The sequence below is a fragment of the Phalaenopsis equestris genome, unplaced genomic scaffold (assembly GCF_001263595.1).
Source record: "Phalaenopsis equestris unplaced genomic scaffold, ASM126359v1 Scaffold000754, whole genome shotgun sequence".
Lineage (NCBI taxonomy): Eukaryota > Viridiplantae > Streptophyta > Magnoliopsida > Asparagales > Orchidaceae > Phalaenopsis > Phalaenopsis equestris.
In genome coordinates this window covers 327,623-347,441 of record NW_018165194.1, presented here as the reverse complement: position 1 = coordinate 347,441, position 19,819 = coordinate 327,623, and the positions used below count along the sequence as shown (strand labels likewise).

General features: G+C 38.6%; 1 protein-coding gene across 1 annotated transcript in view; it reads right to left on the bottom strand.

The window, feature by feature from the left end:
- Window positions 1–1,768: 1,768 nt before the first annotated feature.
- The window catches only part of LOC110030703 (5'-3' exoribonuclease 4), a 69,366-nt gene continuing 51,315 nt past the window's right edge, over window positions 1,769–19,819 (bottom strand). The window contains exon 22 of the mRNA XM_020733567.1: window positions 1,769–2,757. Within this exon, the coding sequence (XP_020589226.1) occupies window positions 2,169–2,757 (589 nt within the window). The 3' untranslated portion in view covers window positions 1,769–2,168. The remainder of the gene's footprint in view (window positions 2,758–19,819) is intronic.

The following is a 19,819-nucleotide window of genomic DNA, read 5'->3' as shown; positions in this document are numbered from 1 at the left end:
TTTTTTAATATTCTTATTTTTTCCTTTTTATTTAATGTTTATAATTTCATTTTAGGACATCTATTTTTTATTTTGTTTTTATACTTTAAATTTTTTATTCTTATATGAAATATAATTTGATTTTATTAATTATTTTTAGATATTATTCAATTAGGAAGGATAATTATTGCATGATAATATACTTAATTAATTGATAAATATTTAATTTTTAATTGTATAATCAAAATTACTCTTATTATAAATTAACTTTTGTATTTCAAAATAAACCATACTTAATGCATTTCTCCATTTGATATCTAGTAATTTTTTTAATACAACTTTCTTTTATCTTATCCAAAGAATATAAAATCATATTATAAAATTAAATATATATTATAATAGTAGGTAATACGAATAAATTTTGATTCCATAATATTTAGAAAATAATCTTAAATTAAATATCTCATATTCTTAAATAAAAACATTCATGCTTCTTTATGTAAATTTTAATATAGTGCTACAATAACATCTTTGTGGGTATTATGTCCATCACTCATGCATAAAGATTTAGACCTCTTTATTGGATGATCCCCAAGGTCATGACCGACTTCATCTTGTTCCTCGTCTTCTTGTGTATGGTTGTGTTATTGTATTGCCAAAAAATGATGCAAGAAAATGATGGGAAGTCATGCCAGAACAAACTGATTCCCACAAACAAAATTACTCCTATCCGAACAAACTGATTCACAGAAGCCAACAATAAAGTAGTTTTCAAGTTCACATTCTTTTTTTAAGGAAAAAATACGTAAGATGACAACGTCAAGGAGAATAAAATGAGTAGAAGAAGTGAGGAAAATGTGATGTGAAGTAATTACAAAATTATTTCATTCCAAGAATAGTCAACAGCACTATATTTAGGAGAATTACATACAAACAACTTGAATTTTATGTATTTACATACCTAATACTTTAAAGTTTAATATTTATCTAACACTTGATATTATTCATGAGTCAACAAATTTTTTTCTTCTAGCACAAATTTTGATGTAATTTTTAAGCGATAAACATATTAGACTCAAATTCAATGTCAGCATATTTATAATATGGGATATCTGATCAGATGGTTACTGGAGTTATTTGCTAAAAGATTAATATACTGCTCCCCTACATAAAAAAGTTATATTTAAAAGGATTTAATCATTCAATCACATTCAAAAGTAGCATGAAAAGGACTTACTAATTCAATCATATGAAAACATAGCATGAAAGAATTATATTTCATTTCCAACTACTTTTTTATATGGTGTGCAAGGGGTTTAATAAATAAACAAATAAATAAATTTAACGATTATATATATAAAAATCATCCAAATTATAAAGATTGCATATTTAATGAAAAGATGGCAGCATAACAAAACCCTCTAGTGAAACCCATGACACCACCACTCAAATAAACCATATACCCTTAAAAAATATATAAAATAAAATAAATAAACACTAATATAAAAAGGATATGCAGCAAGCTTCTTCTCTAGACATATTTTTTATTTTTTTAAATAAATTTATTTAATATGTTTTTCACATACATTTTTCTTTTTACTTCTTAAAACAGTTCAATGTGCTTTCAAAAACACTGATAATACTTCTTAAGCATTTTAAATAAAATAAGCACATTTTATGTCAAATCAAAACAAAAATAAAATTAAAATAATAATAATAATAATCATCTCAAACGGCCTCTTAAACTTATTGGCTATTTATTTGTGCAAGCAACTTGAAAACATATGTGTTTTTAAAGTTCTAAATGGTTCAACCTATTATTTTAAAATAAATATACAAAATAGAAAAAAACATACTAAAATGTTTGCTAAACACTTAACAAAGACTAGAACTCTGCATGCATGAAGAAAATATTGTGTCTGTTGTCCTGACAAAAGTTACATTCGGACAACGGCTGTGATGCAGCGGAGGTTCTTTTTTTTTCCCTCCTCTGTTGTATCGTAGCAGTTGTCCGGACGCAAGTGCGTCCAGCCAACGAACGTAATATTTTTTCGCATGCATGAATACTGCCTACCTAACAATACACTAATTTGTGGTAGCCCTGCCTGAGAGATGGAAAAATTAAGAGTATTTTGCAACATTATGTGAACCAAGAAGTAGGTTGTAATCATTGAGGATTACTGCAAAATCTAAGTTTGTGATGGTCGAGGCTTAATCCGATAAGCTACTTTCTGCACAAATTGTTGTTGTTGCTGTTGCTGCTGCTGTTGTTGAGATGATTGTATATAAAGAGAAGGCAATGCATGGCCAATGTTCGGGCTATATACTCGCTCCGAATGTCTACCAATCCAGTTTGTCGGAGGAGGTGGAGGCGGCGGACCAACACTCTGAACGTGTGGCTGTGTTATTCTCTGTTGTGATCGAACGCCTCTTCCAAAGTTATACTGATCATGAGGATTGAACTGCTCATTTATTCTGTGGGTGTTTCTGGTATTCTGGATCTCAGAGGAGGGAGATGGCCATGGATTTGAGAAATCCTGGGGGGAATGTGCAGGATGATGCTGATAATACTTGGGGTTTTGGAAGCCGCTTTCGTGTCCTGAAGGTCGAGCGGGAGCGAGCTTCATCTTAACGGCCAAATGCGAGTTTGAGTTTCTCCTGCTATGTGGGATGTCAAGCAGGCCTGCACTGTTGGCTTTGATCTGCAAGGAATTCTTCACCAGTCTATGTGCAGCTTCTCCTAAAAGTAGTCCGGAGATGGCCCCTGATACCTGTGGCCTGCATTCAAATTTCGCTACAGGCTTCAGGTTAAATTGAAAAAGATTGTGATTGACAGCAAAAAAATGTTAAGGGTAGATCTGCAACAGCATTTGTGATGAATATGGTTTGGAAGGTAAGATTGGAAAGTTGGGAGTAAGAAGAAATATCCAAAAATGTTTCAGAAAGGCACAATTGATAAGGAAGATTTACATACATGTCACTCAATTCTTATGTATTTACATATCTAACACCTAAACTTCAATTTGAACGTATATACCACCTTACCCATGCATGAAAATCTGTATTCGCTTTATGAAATTTAAAATGATGGTATTTTTAATATGATATGAAAGTTTTGGGTTGTATAAATGTAAAAAGTTGAAGTTTAGAAGTTAGATATGTAAATAAATAGGAATCGGGTGATATGAATGTAAATGCCCAATTGAAAGAATAGTGCCCATTTAATGACAATAACAATTATATGACTTTTATTAACAACATCACAAATGATAAATATCACTAGCATATGCCACCAACACAGTCGAAAAGACTTCAACAAGTAACCTTACCAAAGCGTCTCATATAAAAGTCCAAGCAGCAAGGATACTCTAAAAGGGATTAACAAAGAAATAAAAATAAAAATAAAAAAAAAAACCTAGGGGTAATGCAAAATAAATATGAGGGGTTTCTAATTATAGACATTTGATTGAATAAAAAATATGCGCAGTATAAATTTTTGATGTATTTGAAATTAGTCCATTAGTTCAATTTGGGTGAATTCAAAACTCGATGCCTTAGGGCTAATTTTCAAATACACAGCACAAGGTTGGTGAACGAGGTGTTTGGCAAGCTGAAAACAGTAAGACAAGGCTTTCCCGAGTTCTGGATGGCAAGGCTGTCCGGTATAATGGCAGCCAAGGGGGAGGGCTGGACCAGAAGCGGCAACGAGGATAGAGGGCTGGAACTGCAATTGCAGTAGGTATGAGGGGCTAGAATAGTGGTGGCAGCAAATGTAAAGGGTTGGAACAACAGTGGTAGCAAAAAGGGAGGGCTAGACGACGATGGAAGCGAGGATGGAGGGCTGGAACGGCTATGCGGGATGCAGTGGGCCATCGGGCAGTCAAGGAAGGCTGTACTGGGCGGTGGCAGCAAGGAGAAGGGCTAGACAGTGAGAAAACTGCAGGAAAAAAAGCAAAAAGGTTCCTATTAAGGCAGCCAGCAGCTAGGAGAAATGTGTGGCAGCAAAGCGGGAGGGATGCAGAGGAGTTAGGAAAGGATAAACACCACATGGAGACCAACATGCATTCGAAGCACCACATAAAACCTTAAGATATAGTCCTCAAAAGAAGAAGAAACACCGACGGCTGTCCCGATGCACAACACACAAAAAACTAACCCAAGACCCTCACGAAAGCAAATATATAATAAGAGGATAACTATGAGTGACCCCAAAAGACAAGCTGAATCCTCAGAAGGAAGTAAACCTAAACCAGTTTGGTCCAGACAAACATGCGATACGTGTGTTTTCGATCACGGGAAGTACCATGTGCGGGTAACGGTTCCGCATCCGGCTGGGTGTTTGATGCCCCACATCAACAATTTCATACCAAAATATTGCTCCGAAGCAAAATTTTGAACAAAAGCACACAAAATAAGAAAACCACATAAAACATAAAGAACACAAGATTTAACGTGAAAAAATCCGAAAATGAGAAAAAAATAAAAGAGACACACCACACTTAAAAAATCCACTATATTTATTCTTTTTCAACAAACCAAATCACAACTAGATCTGGTTCAGAGTATCAAATATATCACCTTCAAGAAGATCTTAAACCAACAAAGGATTGAGGGATTAGATTTAAAGCAACCTTCTTCCATTTTGTATAATTTTAATAGCACTATGATGGAATCTCCTAACCAGTGGAATCGAAGTTAACCCGAACAATAATAGAAAAATAAAATATTCTTACTGAAAGTAAATAGTCGTTTACAACCAACATTTGAAAAAGAAAATACAACACGACACTTGGAAATCCGAAATAGCAGCATATACGACACAAACACACAAACTAGGGTGAATCTCGGGGGTTCATGGTGATTGGCAGGGCTTGGAAGGTGGTGGGATGGCGGACGAGGTGGTTGGCAAGATGAAAATAGCAAGGCAATGGTTTCCTAGGTTTCGGACAGCAAGTTTGCGATAAATATCGACGTGGTACGGCTGTCCGAGATGATCACAGCCAAGGGGGAGGGCTGGACCAGCAGCTGCAGCGAGAATAGAGTGCTGGAACAGCAATGGCAGCGGGGCATGCAGGGCTGGAATAGCGGTGGCAGAAAATGGGGAGGGCTGGAACAACGGTGGCAGCAAAAAGGGAGGATTGGATGACAATGACAGTGAGGATGGAGGATGGAGCGGTGATGCGAGATGCAGTGGGCTGCCAAGTAACAAAGGAAGGCTGTCCTAGGTGAGGGCAGCAAGGAAATGGGCTGGACAGTAAGGAAACAGCATGAAAACAGCAAAAGGGCTACTGTCAAGGCAACCATAAGTGAGGAGAAATATGTGGCAGGAAGTGGGAGGGATGCGGAGGAGTTGGGGAAGAAAAACACCACCTGGAGACAAATATATAGCTGAAGCACCACCCAAAATCTTAGGATACAGTCCTCGAAGAGAAGAAAAAACGTCAGTGTCTGTCTCGATGCACAATGCACAAAAACTAAACTTAGACCCTCACGAAGGCAAATACATAATAAGAGGATAAGTAGAAGTTACCGATGAAGACTAACTAACAACTCAAAAAGAAGTAAACCTAGACCGGTTTGGTCCGAGCAAACATGCAAGACATATGTTTTTGGTCGCAGGAAGTATCGTGTGCGGGTCACAGTTCCACATCCGCCTGGGCGCTGGACTCCTCAACAACTTCACACCAAAATGTTAGCTCTGAAGCAAAATTTTGAACAAAAATTCACAAAATAAGAAAACCATAGAAAAAAAAAAACAAGATTTAACATGGAAAAATCCGATAGACAAGTAAAAATTAAGGAGTCACACCACATCAAAAAATCTCTCATATTAATTCGCTTTTCAACAAACCAACTTACTACTAAATCTGGTTCTGAGTATCAAATATATCACTTTCAAGAAGATCTCAAACCAACAAAGAATGGAGGATTTGGTTTAAAGCAACCTTCTTACATTTTGTATAATTTTAATAACACTATAATGGAATCTCCTAACCAGCGGAATGAGAGTTAACCGAGAAAACAATAGAAAAACCAAATATTATTACTGAAAGTAAATAGACGGTTGCAACAAACATATTTGAAAAGGAAAATACAACAACACGGCACCCGAAAATCTGAAATAGTAACATACAAGACATAAACACACAAACTAGGGTGGATCTCAGCATAGTTATGGTGATCGGCAGGGGCTTGGAAGGTGGTGAGATGGTGGACGAGGTGGTGGGCAAGCTGAAAACTGTAAGGCAATGTTTTCCCCAGTTTCGGAAAGCAAATATGCGACAGATATCGACGTCACATGGTTGTCCTGGAAGATGACGGCCAATGGGGAGGGCAGGACCAGCAACGGCAAGGAAAATAGAGGGTTGGAACAACAATGGAAGCGGGTATGGAGGGCTGGAACAACGGTGGCAGCAAATGAAGAGGGCTGGAACAACAGTGGCAGCAAATGGAAAGGGAGGGCAGGATGACAATGGTAGTGGGGATGGAGGGCTGAAACGGTGATGCGGGATGCAGTGGGCTGCCGGGCAGCCAAGGAAGGCTGTCTTGGGCGGGGGCAGCAAGGAAAAGGGCTGGACAGTAAGAAAACTACAGGAAAACAACAAAATGACTGTTGTCAAGGCAGCCAACAGCGAGGAGAAATGAGTGGTAGCTAAGTGGGAGAGGTGTGGAGTAGTTAGAGAAAGATAAACACCACCTGGAGACAAAGATGTAGTCAAAGCACCACCCAAAATCTTAGGATACAGTCCGTGAAGGGAAGATGCCGGCGACTGTCCTGATGCACAACACCCATAAAACTAAACCTGGACGGATACACTATGGAACCAAAATTAACGAGCAAATAATGCCGAAATAGTAATAGATAGATGGAAAAAACTCAAATGAGGGCTGTTCTTACGAAAAAAAAAAACGAGCAAGATACAATGATGATATACTTTTCGAGAGGTAGATTGTCTCTCCCACAATCCTAAACGTAGCTAGGACACCACGAGCAAGATACAATGATGATATATGATATACTTTTCGAGAGGTAGATTGTCTCTCCCACAATCCTAAACGTAGCTAGGACACCACAAGGAAAGAAGCAACAACTAACAAAATATGCATCATGCAAAAATACTCTAGGTTATCTCCATTCATATAACCCTCTCCCAAAATACCTTCCAGATTCAAGTTCAGACTAATTTTATCCACGCAGGGGTCCGAGACGCACGTCGACCAAAAAAAAATCCCGGTTTAAAACATCTAAAATGTTCATTTTTCATTTTTCAGTTACGACGTCGTACTCTAACAATATGTAATTTTCCATGCCTTTCAGATAGGCGAGGAGCTTCCTACGGCCATCCGGACAAAAATTAGGGTTTGAACAAAAATTCGAGACGACTGTTGGTGACGATTGCCTTGATAAATGGCCGATCAAAATACTCAATTTTGAAGCTACGAGACTATATTTCAGTCATATCTGAGCACCTATAGCTTACGGATAGAAGAAACCCTCCGTCGGATGATCTACGTTAAAAATAGGGTTTTCAGGCCAAACCTGAGCCTAGTCATTAGTTCAGGAGCCCAAAATGCCTAAAAAATTGTCTTTTCCCGAACAACAGGAAAGCAGACGCCACCCTGCTGATGCCTAGGTGCCAGGATCACAACACCTAGGCATTAGTCCAATTTTTGGATGCAAACTTTTTGAGCTTTTTAGTCGTTTTGACCTTGACACTTCCCCCATGCAGCCGAAATTTGATTAAGCTAGGCTAGACTCGTAACCAAAGGGAAGGTTTACTTTTGCGGAAATATACTGATTTTCTTAGAGCAAGAAGGCTGGTGCTTAGAGAAAGGGAAGAGAACTTGAGTTTCTTTGGGAGAGAGCTTCTTGGAGCAAGGTTTTGAGGAAGACACTTCATCTTCCTCAAGGAAAGAGGCCAAGGAGGTGGGTCTTCAAACTTTCTATTTATCTTCTTCCTCCCTCCTTTTCTCCAACAAACTCAAGTGGACTCGGCTTTTTCTCCAACGACAAAGAGAGCTTCATCCTTCTTGGGAGAAGGAGAAACTCCGACGAGCCATATCACCTCTCTGGCGAGGAGAGCTTCCTCCTTGCATTGGAAAAGGCTTCGAACGACTGCATATTTCTCTCCGACGAGGAAAGCTTCCTCGCTACATCGGGAAAGGATTCCAACCATCATCCCTACTATTTGAAGAGAGCTTCGTCTTTGCAATCCAGGATGTCATCAAACATCATGTAGGTGATACTCTTGCTCCCTTGCATTTTTATTTCCTTGGATAGCCTTAGGTTTGTGGTAGAAAATAATTAAGCTAAGTTGTTGTTTTCCTAGAGAAAGCCTCGAAGATAGAATTCCGTCGTGGACAAATCTCCTATGAATCCGAATGATCTCCCTTGTTAAAGCCTTAGGCCCAACCCTAAATATTCGGAATCCGTATTTCCCCTAGTTTTGACGGTTTCAACTATTTGTGGAGGGGTTAGAGCACTTTGAATTTTGTAGAATGAAAAAAGCATTGTAGCTAACCTATTTTACAAAGTTTATGGAGAGTTGTAGGAAGAAAAAAGCTTTATAGTTAGTCCATTCTACGATTCGTGGAGAGTTTCCCTACGAGAAATCGGAGGGCAAGATTCCCCACACCCTTCATCGAAGCTGGAGGCGGCTATATCGCATATCCATGCATGAAAGCCTAGGTATCTATGCGAGGCGCTATGAAGAGAAAAAAACTCGCTATCGACACAGACGTTTACATATGCTTGTATGTTTGAACGCATTTTGAATGTGTCACTTGGGTTTAACTGACCAGTCAACTTAAATGGTCAATTGGCTAACTTAACTTGCATGCCATGTCTCTTGCATGTTTTTGCGCATTGCTTGCATGTCTTGCATGACACCTTTGCATATGCACCCACCTCAGTTCGATCATCAGCGTCGACCCAATCGACCGATAATTTTGGTTTGATCGGTCACCAAGGCCCGGTCATAGAGCCACCTTCTTTGGTTCGATCAGCTATGCGTGATCACAAAACAAATCTTTTGGTTCGACATACCACCAAGGTTCGGTCACAAAATCAAACCACTTCGGTTTGATCGGCCACCAAGGCTCGACCAACCAATCACCTCTATGTTGCATGTGTTCGCAATTTCACTTGTGTGACTTTGCATGTTTTACTCGCACAGCATCTTGCATGGTCACGCCACTCATGTGTCTTTCTTGAGTCACTGCTTCTCGCACACTCACTACGACACTCATGCGTCTTCTTTGGCGATGGCTTGCCTATCAAGCCTACCCAATGTGTGATTTTCTATAGCGAGAATTGTACCATGTCACTACATGTGTGCTCAATTCAGATCACGCCTTAGAGCCATTAAACCCCTAGAGTGCATAATGTGCGCTCACAAGTTTGTCATTTGCATGTGAATTGCCTTCTGTATCTTAATAATAAGACTCGTTAGGTGAGCAACGCTGTGTTGATTGTGATGCTTTAACAAACATTGTTTGTCGGGTAAATCTTGATGAAAAATGCGAGTTATTGCATCGGTATCAACATATGTATGACTGTGCTAAATATTCAAGAGATTTAACTGATGTCACCCTGCATGCCACGGGTCTACATTTAATGGCTCTATTAAAAAAAATAATAATATATGCTTTTGCACATGATGTATAGAAATTTACTTGCGCTTTTGTGTGTTTACTGAGTATAGATATGTGCAATAGTATAATATGAGCAATTTCTTGCAGGAGGTCATGCCTGAACACACAAACACACAAGTTTAATAAGGGAGAAACAAAGTCATTATTTCATATTAACTCTTGCTTGCAAGCGCCGCTATAAGCTCCTCCTGTCAGGCATGACTCATATGTGTTGCATGAGAAAACCCGTGCTAACATTTCTGCAAATTGAGTCCCTTGTTTTTTTTATCATGTATTTTATAGCCTTGTGATCAAGTATGTATCATAAATTAGGTATAAGCACAGGTTCTGAGGTGAATGATGCGTCGAACCACGTGACGGGGACCAGGAGCAGCAGCCTGTGTCCCGTATCTTAATTCTGAATTTATATTCTTGTATAGAATTAAGACATGTATATGCAGAGTACAATCGATTTTACTGCTTTCTTGGGCGATGTTGCCGACCCAATGACATCGGCTTATTATTATATTTTGATGCGCTTGCCTTGATTTTTATTTTATGTCTGCTTTATTTTCGTCTTTCTTTCTTTTGATAGTTTTTTGTGATTGATCACAAAAAATAATATAGGCTCATTAAGGACCCTAAAATTCTAAACTTTCTACCAAATCTTAGTAATAAAAGATTAAAATTAATTAAAGTTTAGGGTTAAAATATTTTTGATTTTTCAAAACCCGCACTTTACTTTTCTGCGTGACATTCTGACCGGTTTTAAAATGGGTTGCATAGCATAAATATTAACCAAGTCATTCTAATAGGGTCTTCACGTCATAGGATTGTCATAGACAATTGCATCATATGCATATACCCGAGGAGAAGTCCCCGTGCTTCTCCATACTTGATCAAGCATAATTTTTTTCCTAGCAGTAGGCTGTCTAGTACAACTAGGGTGTTAGAGGCATCTCCCCCCCAAAGGGGATATAAGTCTTTTGTGTGGAGTGTTCCCAGTTTTGTAGCTGAACCACTTTTCCGCTTCTTTCCAGCGACAACTCTGCCATTTTTCTTGGCGAGCATAAACCTCATGTCATTAAGCTCTACTTGTTTAGGGTCATAGAAACTAGAGTTTCTTTCTTTTGACTTTAGGGCTACCAAGTCTTCCTTGTACGACGTAATTCACGGATTGCTGACAAGGAGTCTCTGGTCATGTTAGGCTGACTACCTTCACAATCAGGTAGACTCAAGGTCTACATAACTTGGGATGACGGATCTGTGGTATCCTAACTTGGCTACCTCTATCTTTTTAGGAGTTCTTTTCCTTCCTATTGACACCTCTTTCAAGCCGTGTCAATTCCTTTGACGCATAATTGATATCTTCTTGTGGGCCCTGCATGCCTAGGCGTCGTCGATCATAATGGTTACAGTGATTTACTCTCTGCCATAAGACCAATATAGATGTCAAAAGTATTGAGATTTTCTCTTAAGATGATTTAAATCCATTGGTTGCTCAAATAACTAGATTTCATTAATTCATGTATGCAAGACCCTCTTTTATCAAAAGTTTTCTTGGGTATCCCTCAAAAGGTAATTAACCAAAATAATAAGTTTCTTTGGGAGTTGCTCTTGACCCAAGAACAAACATTTATACTTGATTCTCTGGTTGTGGGTTACTTTCGTAAGTTTCTCTTCACGGATATGTCTCCAAGGTATTTTCGATCTGATCTCGTTTCGGACATATGTGTTGGGGCTATCCATGCGAAGTTCACTTTACAAAAGTTATCCGTGTTCCTTCTCTTGTTTGTCTAATGTCCGTCGTTTATCCCACATTTCAGTTCCTCTCCTCTTTGAATCATTCAGTTTAACTGAGAGGAAGATTTACTTGAATAAAAGAATAATACGACGATAATAAATAAACAAACTGAAGACTCCATAAAAAAAATAAAAGATAGAAAAAGTAAAAAAATAACTGCCCTAATGCGTGTTAACACCTCACAAGGTCCAAAGTATCGTGATGAATGTTTCTCAATCCTTCTTGGCCAATGTCTTCTATTGGTAGGGCCCCAGCTTCAAATAAATCATGTCCCTTGGTTCAAATTGCACCTCTATTCTATGTCCATTCACTTTCCTTTCATGATTTGTTGGGCTCTTAGTAGATGTCACGTGAGCTCTGCTAAAATCATGTCCCTCTCCAAGTATTGATCAACGCTGCATACCGGTGAAATGCTATATAATATCCTGAAATGGGTGGTATGTGTTGTTGTATGGTACGAGGTACTATACCAATATACGGCCTACGCAATTCACTTGGCCCATAGCTTCGACGTATCAGATACAAAACAATGCAGGTACGCCTTCACACTCATGTTCACCATCTCCGTCTGCCCATCGGACTGTAGATGATACACAGTGCTTCTCTTAAAGACCGTCTCTTGCAACCTGAATAGCTCTTTCCAGAAATGGTTGAGGAATACATTGCCCCTATCTGATACAATCGGTTCCGGCACTCCGTGTAAACGAACCACTTCTCAGATAAACACAGCCGCAACTGATACCACAGTGTAGGAATGTCGTAAGGGAATGAAATGTGCATACTTACTCAGGTGATCCACGATCACCATGATCACTGTGAACCCTTCTCACTGCAACAACCCCTCGATAAAATCCATCATCACTTCTTTCCAAACATTTCCTGGTAACGCTAATGATTGCAATAACCTCCTGGTGTCATGGTCAAGTACTTGTGTCACCGACACACATCGCATTTTAACACTACGCCCTCTACATCTCTGCCCATCCCAACTCAATAAAGCTTTATCGCTAGACTACTGTTGATCTTCTGTACCCAAGTGCCCTCCAATAGCACTGCATGAAACTTCTGTAGTAATCTGGAAATATATTATAATGACTTGGGTAGTACGAATCACCCCCGGTGGAGCAGTTGATGCCCCCTCAATGCATATCAGGGATGATTGTTTGGATCCTCTGTAGTAACTCGATTCTTATATTCCTCAGCTCCTCATCCCGTTCGTTCTCCTGCTTCAAGACTTCCCAATCTAGGAGCAAGGGTACCGATAGGGACATCAACTGAGTTTCTCGACCTTTCTCAACAGTGTGTCGGTTGCCTTCTCCAATTCTAATAAGCACTGAATCTCGAAATCATACCACAGTAGCTTAGATAGCCATCTCTGATGTTTCTCAGTCATCATTAGCTATTCCAGAAGATACTTTAAACTCCTCTGATCTGTCCTGACCAGAAAGTGTCATCACAATAGGTAGGGCCACCATTTTTGTATGACCAAGACAATCACCATCAATTCCCGCTCACATACTGATTTGAGCCTCGCTCTTGCCGTAAGAACTTGATTGAAGTAGGCAAACGATTGTTGGTTCTACATGAGCACTACTCCCAACCCGTACCCTGAAGCATCTGTCTCCACCACAAAAGGTTTACTAAAATCTGGAAGTGCTAATACTGAAACGTTGGTCATGACTCTTTTTAGATGATCAAATGTTTGTGTTGTTGCTTCCCCCCATTTGAAATTATCTTTCTTCAACTATTCCGTCAGTGACTGATATCGTGTCATATCCTCTCACGAACTTCCAATAGTAGCCGGTGAGACCTAGGAATCCTCTTAACTCCTTCAAACTCTTTGTTGAGGGCCAATCCACCATAACATTGATCTTGGACTGATCCACTGCTACCCCCGTCCTGGTAACCGCATGTCCAAGGTGATATCGTGTCATATACTCTCACAAACTTTCAGTAGCAGACAATGAGACCCATAAATCCTCTCAACTCCTTCAAACTCCTTGTTAAGGGCTAATCCACCATAGTCTTGATCTTGGACTGATCTACTGCTACCCCCGTTATGGTCACCACATTTCCTAGATACTCCACCTGTAACAGTGCAAAATAAAATTTCTTCAAATTGGCATACAGCTGGTGCTCCGTCAACTTTTCCAGGACTGTCCTTAGGTGCCCTAAATGCTTGGTCTCTATACGACTGTAGATTAGAATATCAACAAAGAAGACCATGACAAATTTCCGGAGGTAAGGTTGAAAAACCCTATTCAAGAGGGATTGGTATGTGGCTAGGGCGATGGTGAGACCAAAAGGCATCACCAAGAACTCATAATGTCCTTCATGTGTCCTGAAGGTGCACACCTGCTGGATTCATTCTGATATGGTGGTATCCTGATTTAAGATCAATTTTTGAGAAAATGACTATCCCATAAAACTCATCCAGTAACTCATCGATCACAGAAATAGGAAACTTAGGACAGTCCTCCAAGGGAAGAAGAGACACCAACGGCTGTCCCGATGTTACACAAAAAATTAAGCCCCGACCATCACAAAAGAAAATATATAATAAAAGAATAACTACGAATGACCCAAGAAGATTGGCCAACTCTTTAGAAGGAAGTAAATATAGACCGGTTTGGTCCAGGAAAACATGTGAAATGTGTGATTTCGATCGCGGGAAGTACAGTGTGCGGGTCACAATTCCACATTTGTCTGGGCGATGGACACCTCGCATCAACAAGTCCAACAATTTCACACCAAAATGTTGGCTCTGAAGAAAAATTTTGAACAGAAGTGCAAAAAATAAGAAAACACAAAAACACAAAGAACACAACATTTAACGTAAAAAACCCGAAAACGAGTAAAAATTAATGAGTCACACCACACCAAAAATTCACTATAAAGAAAATAAGGAGAATTGTATAAATAACACCACAATCAATCCACTCCACACTTTGGAAAACTTCGACACACTACTCTCCATTACACAAGAGAAAACTCGAAATCCATCCTTCTTCCCGTTGACAAAACCGACACAATAAGTTGGAACTTACTGAAAATCGATTACGAGCGCAACAACATGGCACTGCAACCCTTCAAACGATGAGGTTCTGCATCGTAGACTAGACGGTTTGGCGCTCCCCTATGTTCACTGGAGTATTATGCTCTCAAGTTCTGGACTTGTACCTGTTTTAGTGGTGCTGCCTTATTGGCGCTGTGTATAATAAAAAGATTTTCGAGGGCAATGTCCCTAAACCCAATATGGGGGGGACACTCCCCTTACCCCCCTCCCTCGGCACAAGAAACTAACTGTCAAGCTTGATCGGTGAAACTGAGAACTTTGAGTGACCAATTGATTGACACAATCAGACTTCACATAATATAATGATCAAATTGTGAGAGAGAGTGTAATCTAAGTCGTTTTTGTGAGAGAGAGTGTAATCTAAGTCGTTTTTTTATGACTACAAGGAATATGGAAAAAAAAAAACAAAACAAAATCTCTTCATAAAAACACTAAATAACTCGGTACAATCATTAGTGATGACTTTGCCAACAATTACCTATGTCTTAACACTCAAAAGTCCGATATAAAGGCATTCCCCTTAGGACTTGCATTAAAGTCATCACACATGAGACCTTCGCCATAATTCTCACCCATAGGATTTTTGCGACCGCTATAGCCCACATGGCCTAGACCAAAGTCATTCCTAGCATGGTTTTGAAAATCAAACTGGATCACCTATTCTGTTAGGTACAACCGAAAAACCCATCGATCAACCGGTCCGGATATGCAAAAAAATTTTGCGTCGAACCATTCACGATCTTGGAAACCGCAGTTCGACCGGAAACCTATGAATTAGATTTGATTGCATAAACCGCCACGTGCAGCTCCCATTTTCGCTTTCGTCATTGATGCAATGGCCGCACTGTTTGTTGTCGTCTTGAAATGGATTGCTCCTATTCTTTTGAATATTCATTCTCCATCTAGTAAAGCTTTTCGAGGTCATTTAAGAGAGTAGTCTCACCGCGAGAAGAAAAAACAGGAAAGGTGTGAAGGAGAAACCAATGGGATGAAAGCAATCCGTATGAGGGCTCTGTATGGGGAGTTTCCAAAGGAGAAGAAAGCGCATTGGAAACAAAGTCGAAGGAGGGTAAAAAATGAAATTGAGGAAGAAGATGATATTACACAATGGGCAAAGAGTTCCTCAGCGCTGCGTGGCAGATACAAGGATGGGGCGAAGCATGGCAAATTGGAGCCAATAGGAACGTTGAGGAAACTAAGTTGTAATATGGTTGAGGTGCAGACATGCAAGAAAGTTGCAGAAGATTTTAGGTTCTTATGACGTTTTAATTTTTCTTCATTACAGAAATTTTTAAAAAAAGTTTTTGTGGAGTGAGCCTTATATTTGATATCTAAATTCTTTAAAAATAAAATGTTATGAAACTTGAAATAACATGCCAAAATTATAGTGTTGTTAGTTGTTTAAATATTGAGATATTTATTTTATATTTTATAATCATTGTTTTTAAGCTACATCATTTGTATCATATTTAAATAAATTTATAATTTATTATCTTATCCGATTAAACCTCTGGTTCAATCCCGATTCAACATTTGAACCTTAAACCTCTCCCTTCACCAGTTCAATGTCTGGTCCAGATCTTAGAACCTTGATCCCTATAGGACCTATGCTATAATCATTCAGTGCAAGATTGGCTTCATAACTTTCAACCATAAGACAAGCACTATAATAAATCCCCTCATAAAACTTGCTCCATAACCATTCTTCATAAAACTACTGCCGAAACCATCACAAATAAAACTTGCATTGGGACCATCCCCAATAAGATTTATACCCAAAGATAACCTATAAAATTGTGTTGTAATCATCTCATAACTACATGGTAGTCATCCCCTGTGAGGCTTGTCACAATTATCGCCCATCAACCACAAGAGCTGTCATAGACGCCGCCTGTAATACTTGCATCACAATTACCCTCAATAGGATTTCTACAGCATGTGTGGCCCCAAAAAATTGTCACAGTTGTCTCTAACAGGACCTGTGATTAGGAATGTCAATATTAGGCCAAAACAAGAAAATTCAACTTGAAATTCACAAAAAATAGCATTCTGATCAACCAAAATAAGATTTGGGCAGAAGTCAAATCTAGCTTAGTAAATCTAAGAAAAATCATGTCGAACCAGGTTCATGTCAACCTAAAAATAAAACTATTTTATTTCTTAAGACTAGCATGAAACTGTAAATTTTGTTATTTCTTATTTGAGTCCAAAGTGAATATTCATATTCACTTCGAGTCGGGTCTAATGCATCACAGCTTAAATATTTTTCATGTTATGCTGATTAGCTTTTGATTTGGCTGACTCGGAACTAGGTTGGGATTTTTAGCTTTTTTGATCAACAAGTTGAATTCAGGTTGACCATATTTATGTAGGATCATTTGATAGCAAAATTCAAACTTGATCCTGGTGAACAAAAAATTGACACCCCTATTGATGCAGTCGTCATAGAATCCATATCATAACCATCATCATTAAGAACTAAACCACCATCATACCCCGTAAAACCCGTAGCACAATCATTCACAACTCTGACAACACATTCTTTCACAATGTATTGGCACCTTCCCTTATAATATGAGGAACAACAAAGACTTCTAATTCTTTCATACGATCGGAAGGTGTTCAATTGGGTGTACAATGTGTTACCTTAAATTTTCTATGTAAAAACTACCAAGTCCGCATGCTCTCTAATTGTTGTGTTAAATATATAAAAAAAAGCCAATACAATCGAAATCAATTCTCAATATGACTGATACAATTTGATGAATAAATCGGCATAATTTTCTATAAAAATTATGGCAAAACAAATATTTTTATTTAATAATCCAAAACAATATAAATACAAGGATAAGCACCTACAATTTCAGAGGAAGGTGATTTCTTCCAATTTCTACAATTGGAGATGTAATAGGTCTCTCTCAAACGTTAAATCTAAGATTCATAACAAACAAACTCATGCATACTTAACCCGGAACCCATTAGGGTCTAATTATACTGAAAGAGTAATTGCCCACAAATTGCCCTAAACCACCATCATACCCCGTAAAACCCGTAGCACAATCATTCACAACTCTAACAACACATTCTTTCACAATGTATTGGCACCTTCCCTTATAATATGAGGAACAACAAAGACTTCTAATTCTTTCATACGATCGGAAGGTGTTCAATTGGGTGTACAATGTGTTACCTTAAATTTTCTATGTAAAAACTACCAAGTCCGCATGCTCTCTAATTGTTGTGTTAAATATATAAAAAAAAGCCAATACAATCGAAATCAATTCTCAATATGACTGATACAATTTGATGAATAAATCGGCATAATTTTCTATAAAAATTATGGCAAAACAAATATTTTTATTTAATAATCCAAAACAATATAAATACAAGGATAAGCACCTACAATTTCAGAGGAAGGTGATTTCTTCCAATTTCTACAATTGGAGATGTAATAGGTCTCTCTCAAACGTTAAATCTAAGATTCATAACAAACAAACTCATGCATACTTAACCCGGAACCCATTAGGGTCTAATTATACTGAAAGAGTAATTGCCCACAAATTGCCCTAAACCACCATCATACCCCGTAAAACCCGTAGCACAATCATTCACAACTCTAACAAAACATTCTTTCACAATGTATTGGCACCTTCCCCTATTATATGAGGATCAAAAAAGGCCTCTAATTCTTTCATACAAACGGAAGGTGTTCAATTGGGTGGTACAATGTGCTACCTTAGATTTTCTATGTAAAAACTGCCAAGTCTGTATGCTCTCTAATTGTTGTGTTAAATATATAAAAAAAGCCAATACAATCAAAATCAATTCTCAATATGACTGATACAACTTGATGTATAAATCGGCACAATTTTCCATAAAAATTAGGGCAAAACAAGTATTTTTCTTTAATAATCCAAAACAATATAAATATAAGGATAAACACCTACAATTTGAGAGGAAGGTGATTTCTTCCAATTCCTACAATTGGAGATGTAATAGGTCTCTCTCAAACCTTAAATCTAAGATTCACAACAAACAATCTCATGCATACTTAACCCGAAACCCATTAGAGTCTAATTATACCGAAAGAGTAAATTGCCCTTAGGCACACAAAAGACCAAATTTACTTAGGCTATGTACCGTCATAACAATACTCCCCTCTCAAAAGACACCTTGTCCTCAAGGTGAGGAAAACAATTGTTGGATTAAGTTGTATGGTTCCCATGGTTCTTCATCATCAACCAATTCTTTGCATTTAATCAAAAATTCATAATGAACCTCATGAATTTGAAATGCTATCTTATAGCCATTTATCAGTCATACACAAATCTAATGGTGCCCTGAGTTCGAATCAATCTTAGAGAATGTCGCAACCCGAAATAGCTCATCGATCACCAGAATATCTATCAGCTTCGTATTGTGTCTCTTCCATGTCTGCCAACTTCAATCTTAATTGATTCTCTTTGTTCGAGACATTTGAATGTGGTGCTATCTCATCCAAGTGTCGTCGCTCAAGTCCGCTCCTGATTCTTCGCTCGATATGACATCTCCTGATTTGCCTAAAGTAATGACGCCGACCTGATGTCGCGCGAATGTTTTTGGTTGTTGCTGCTCACATCTGTTCCCAACGTCGCCGCTCAATCGCGTGGCGTGCGGAGGCAGTTTGTATGAACCACCATGATCTTTAATCATTTCTTCCAAGATTGCAAATTCAAGTCGAATTGCCTCTCCATGTACGGGAAACACTCCATTATCGAAAAAACATTCCTATATTTCTGATATGAGGTGCTTCTTCTCTTTCTCTAATTTTCCCTATTTACCGCCATCACTCCTACGATTTAAAAATCTCGTGCATACCCAACCCTAATCCTATTAGGGGCTATTTATACCAAACTCTAATAATAATAAAAGACCAATTTGCTCCTAGACTAATGAAAGAGAACATTGCCCTTAGGCTTGGCTGGCGTAATAATACTCTAAAAAAAACACACAGTCCTCAAGGTTAGAAAAGATGAAGGTCTTCCTCCTCCCCCTCACAACATCTTCCTTTGCCTCCTCACTATATGCCTCCTCCCCCACAAACTAAAAAAACTTGGAGCGTGTGATCCTTGCACTGATGGCTAGGGCATATTTCTCATCACATCGAAAACATAATCAATTCGCTCTCTTATCCAACACCTCTTCCTTTGTGAGGCGCTTAAAATTTCCCTCGGGACAGGCCCCTTATTCCTCTCCTCCAGCATCTCCTTCTGACGTGACACCAACTAGATCCTCGGTATCATGGTCATCGAGGAACATATGAAAGCTCTATCATCTACCTCATTCCC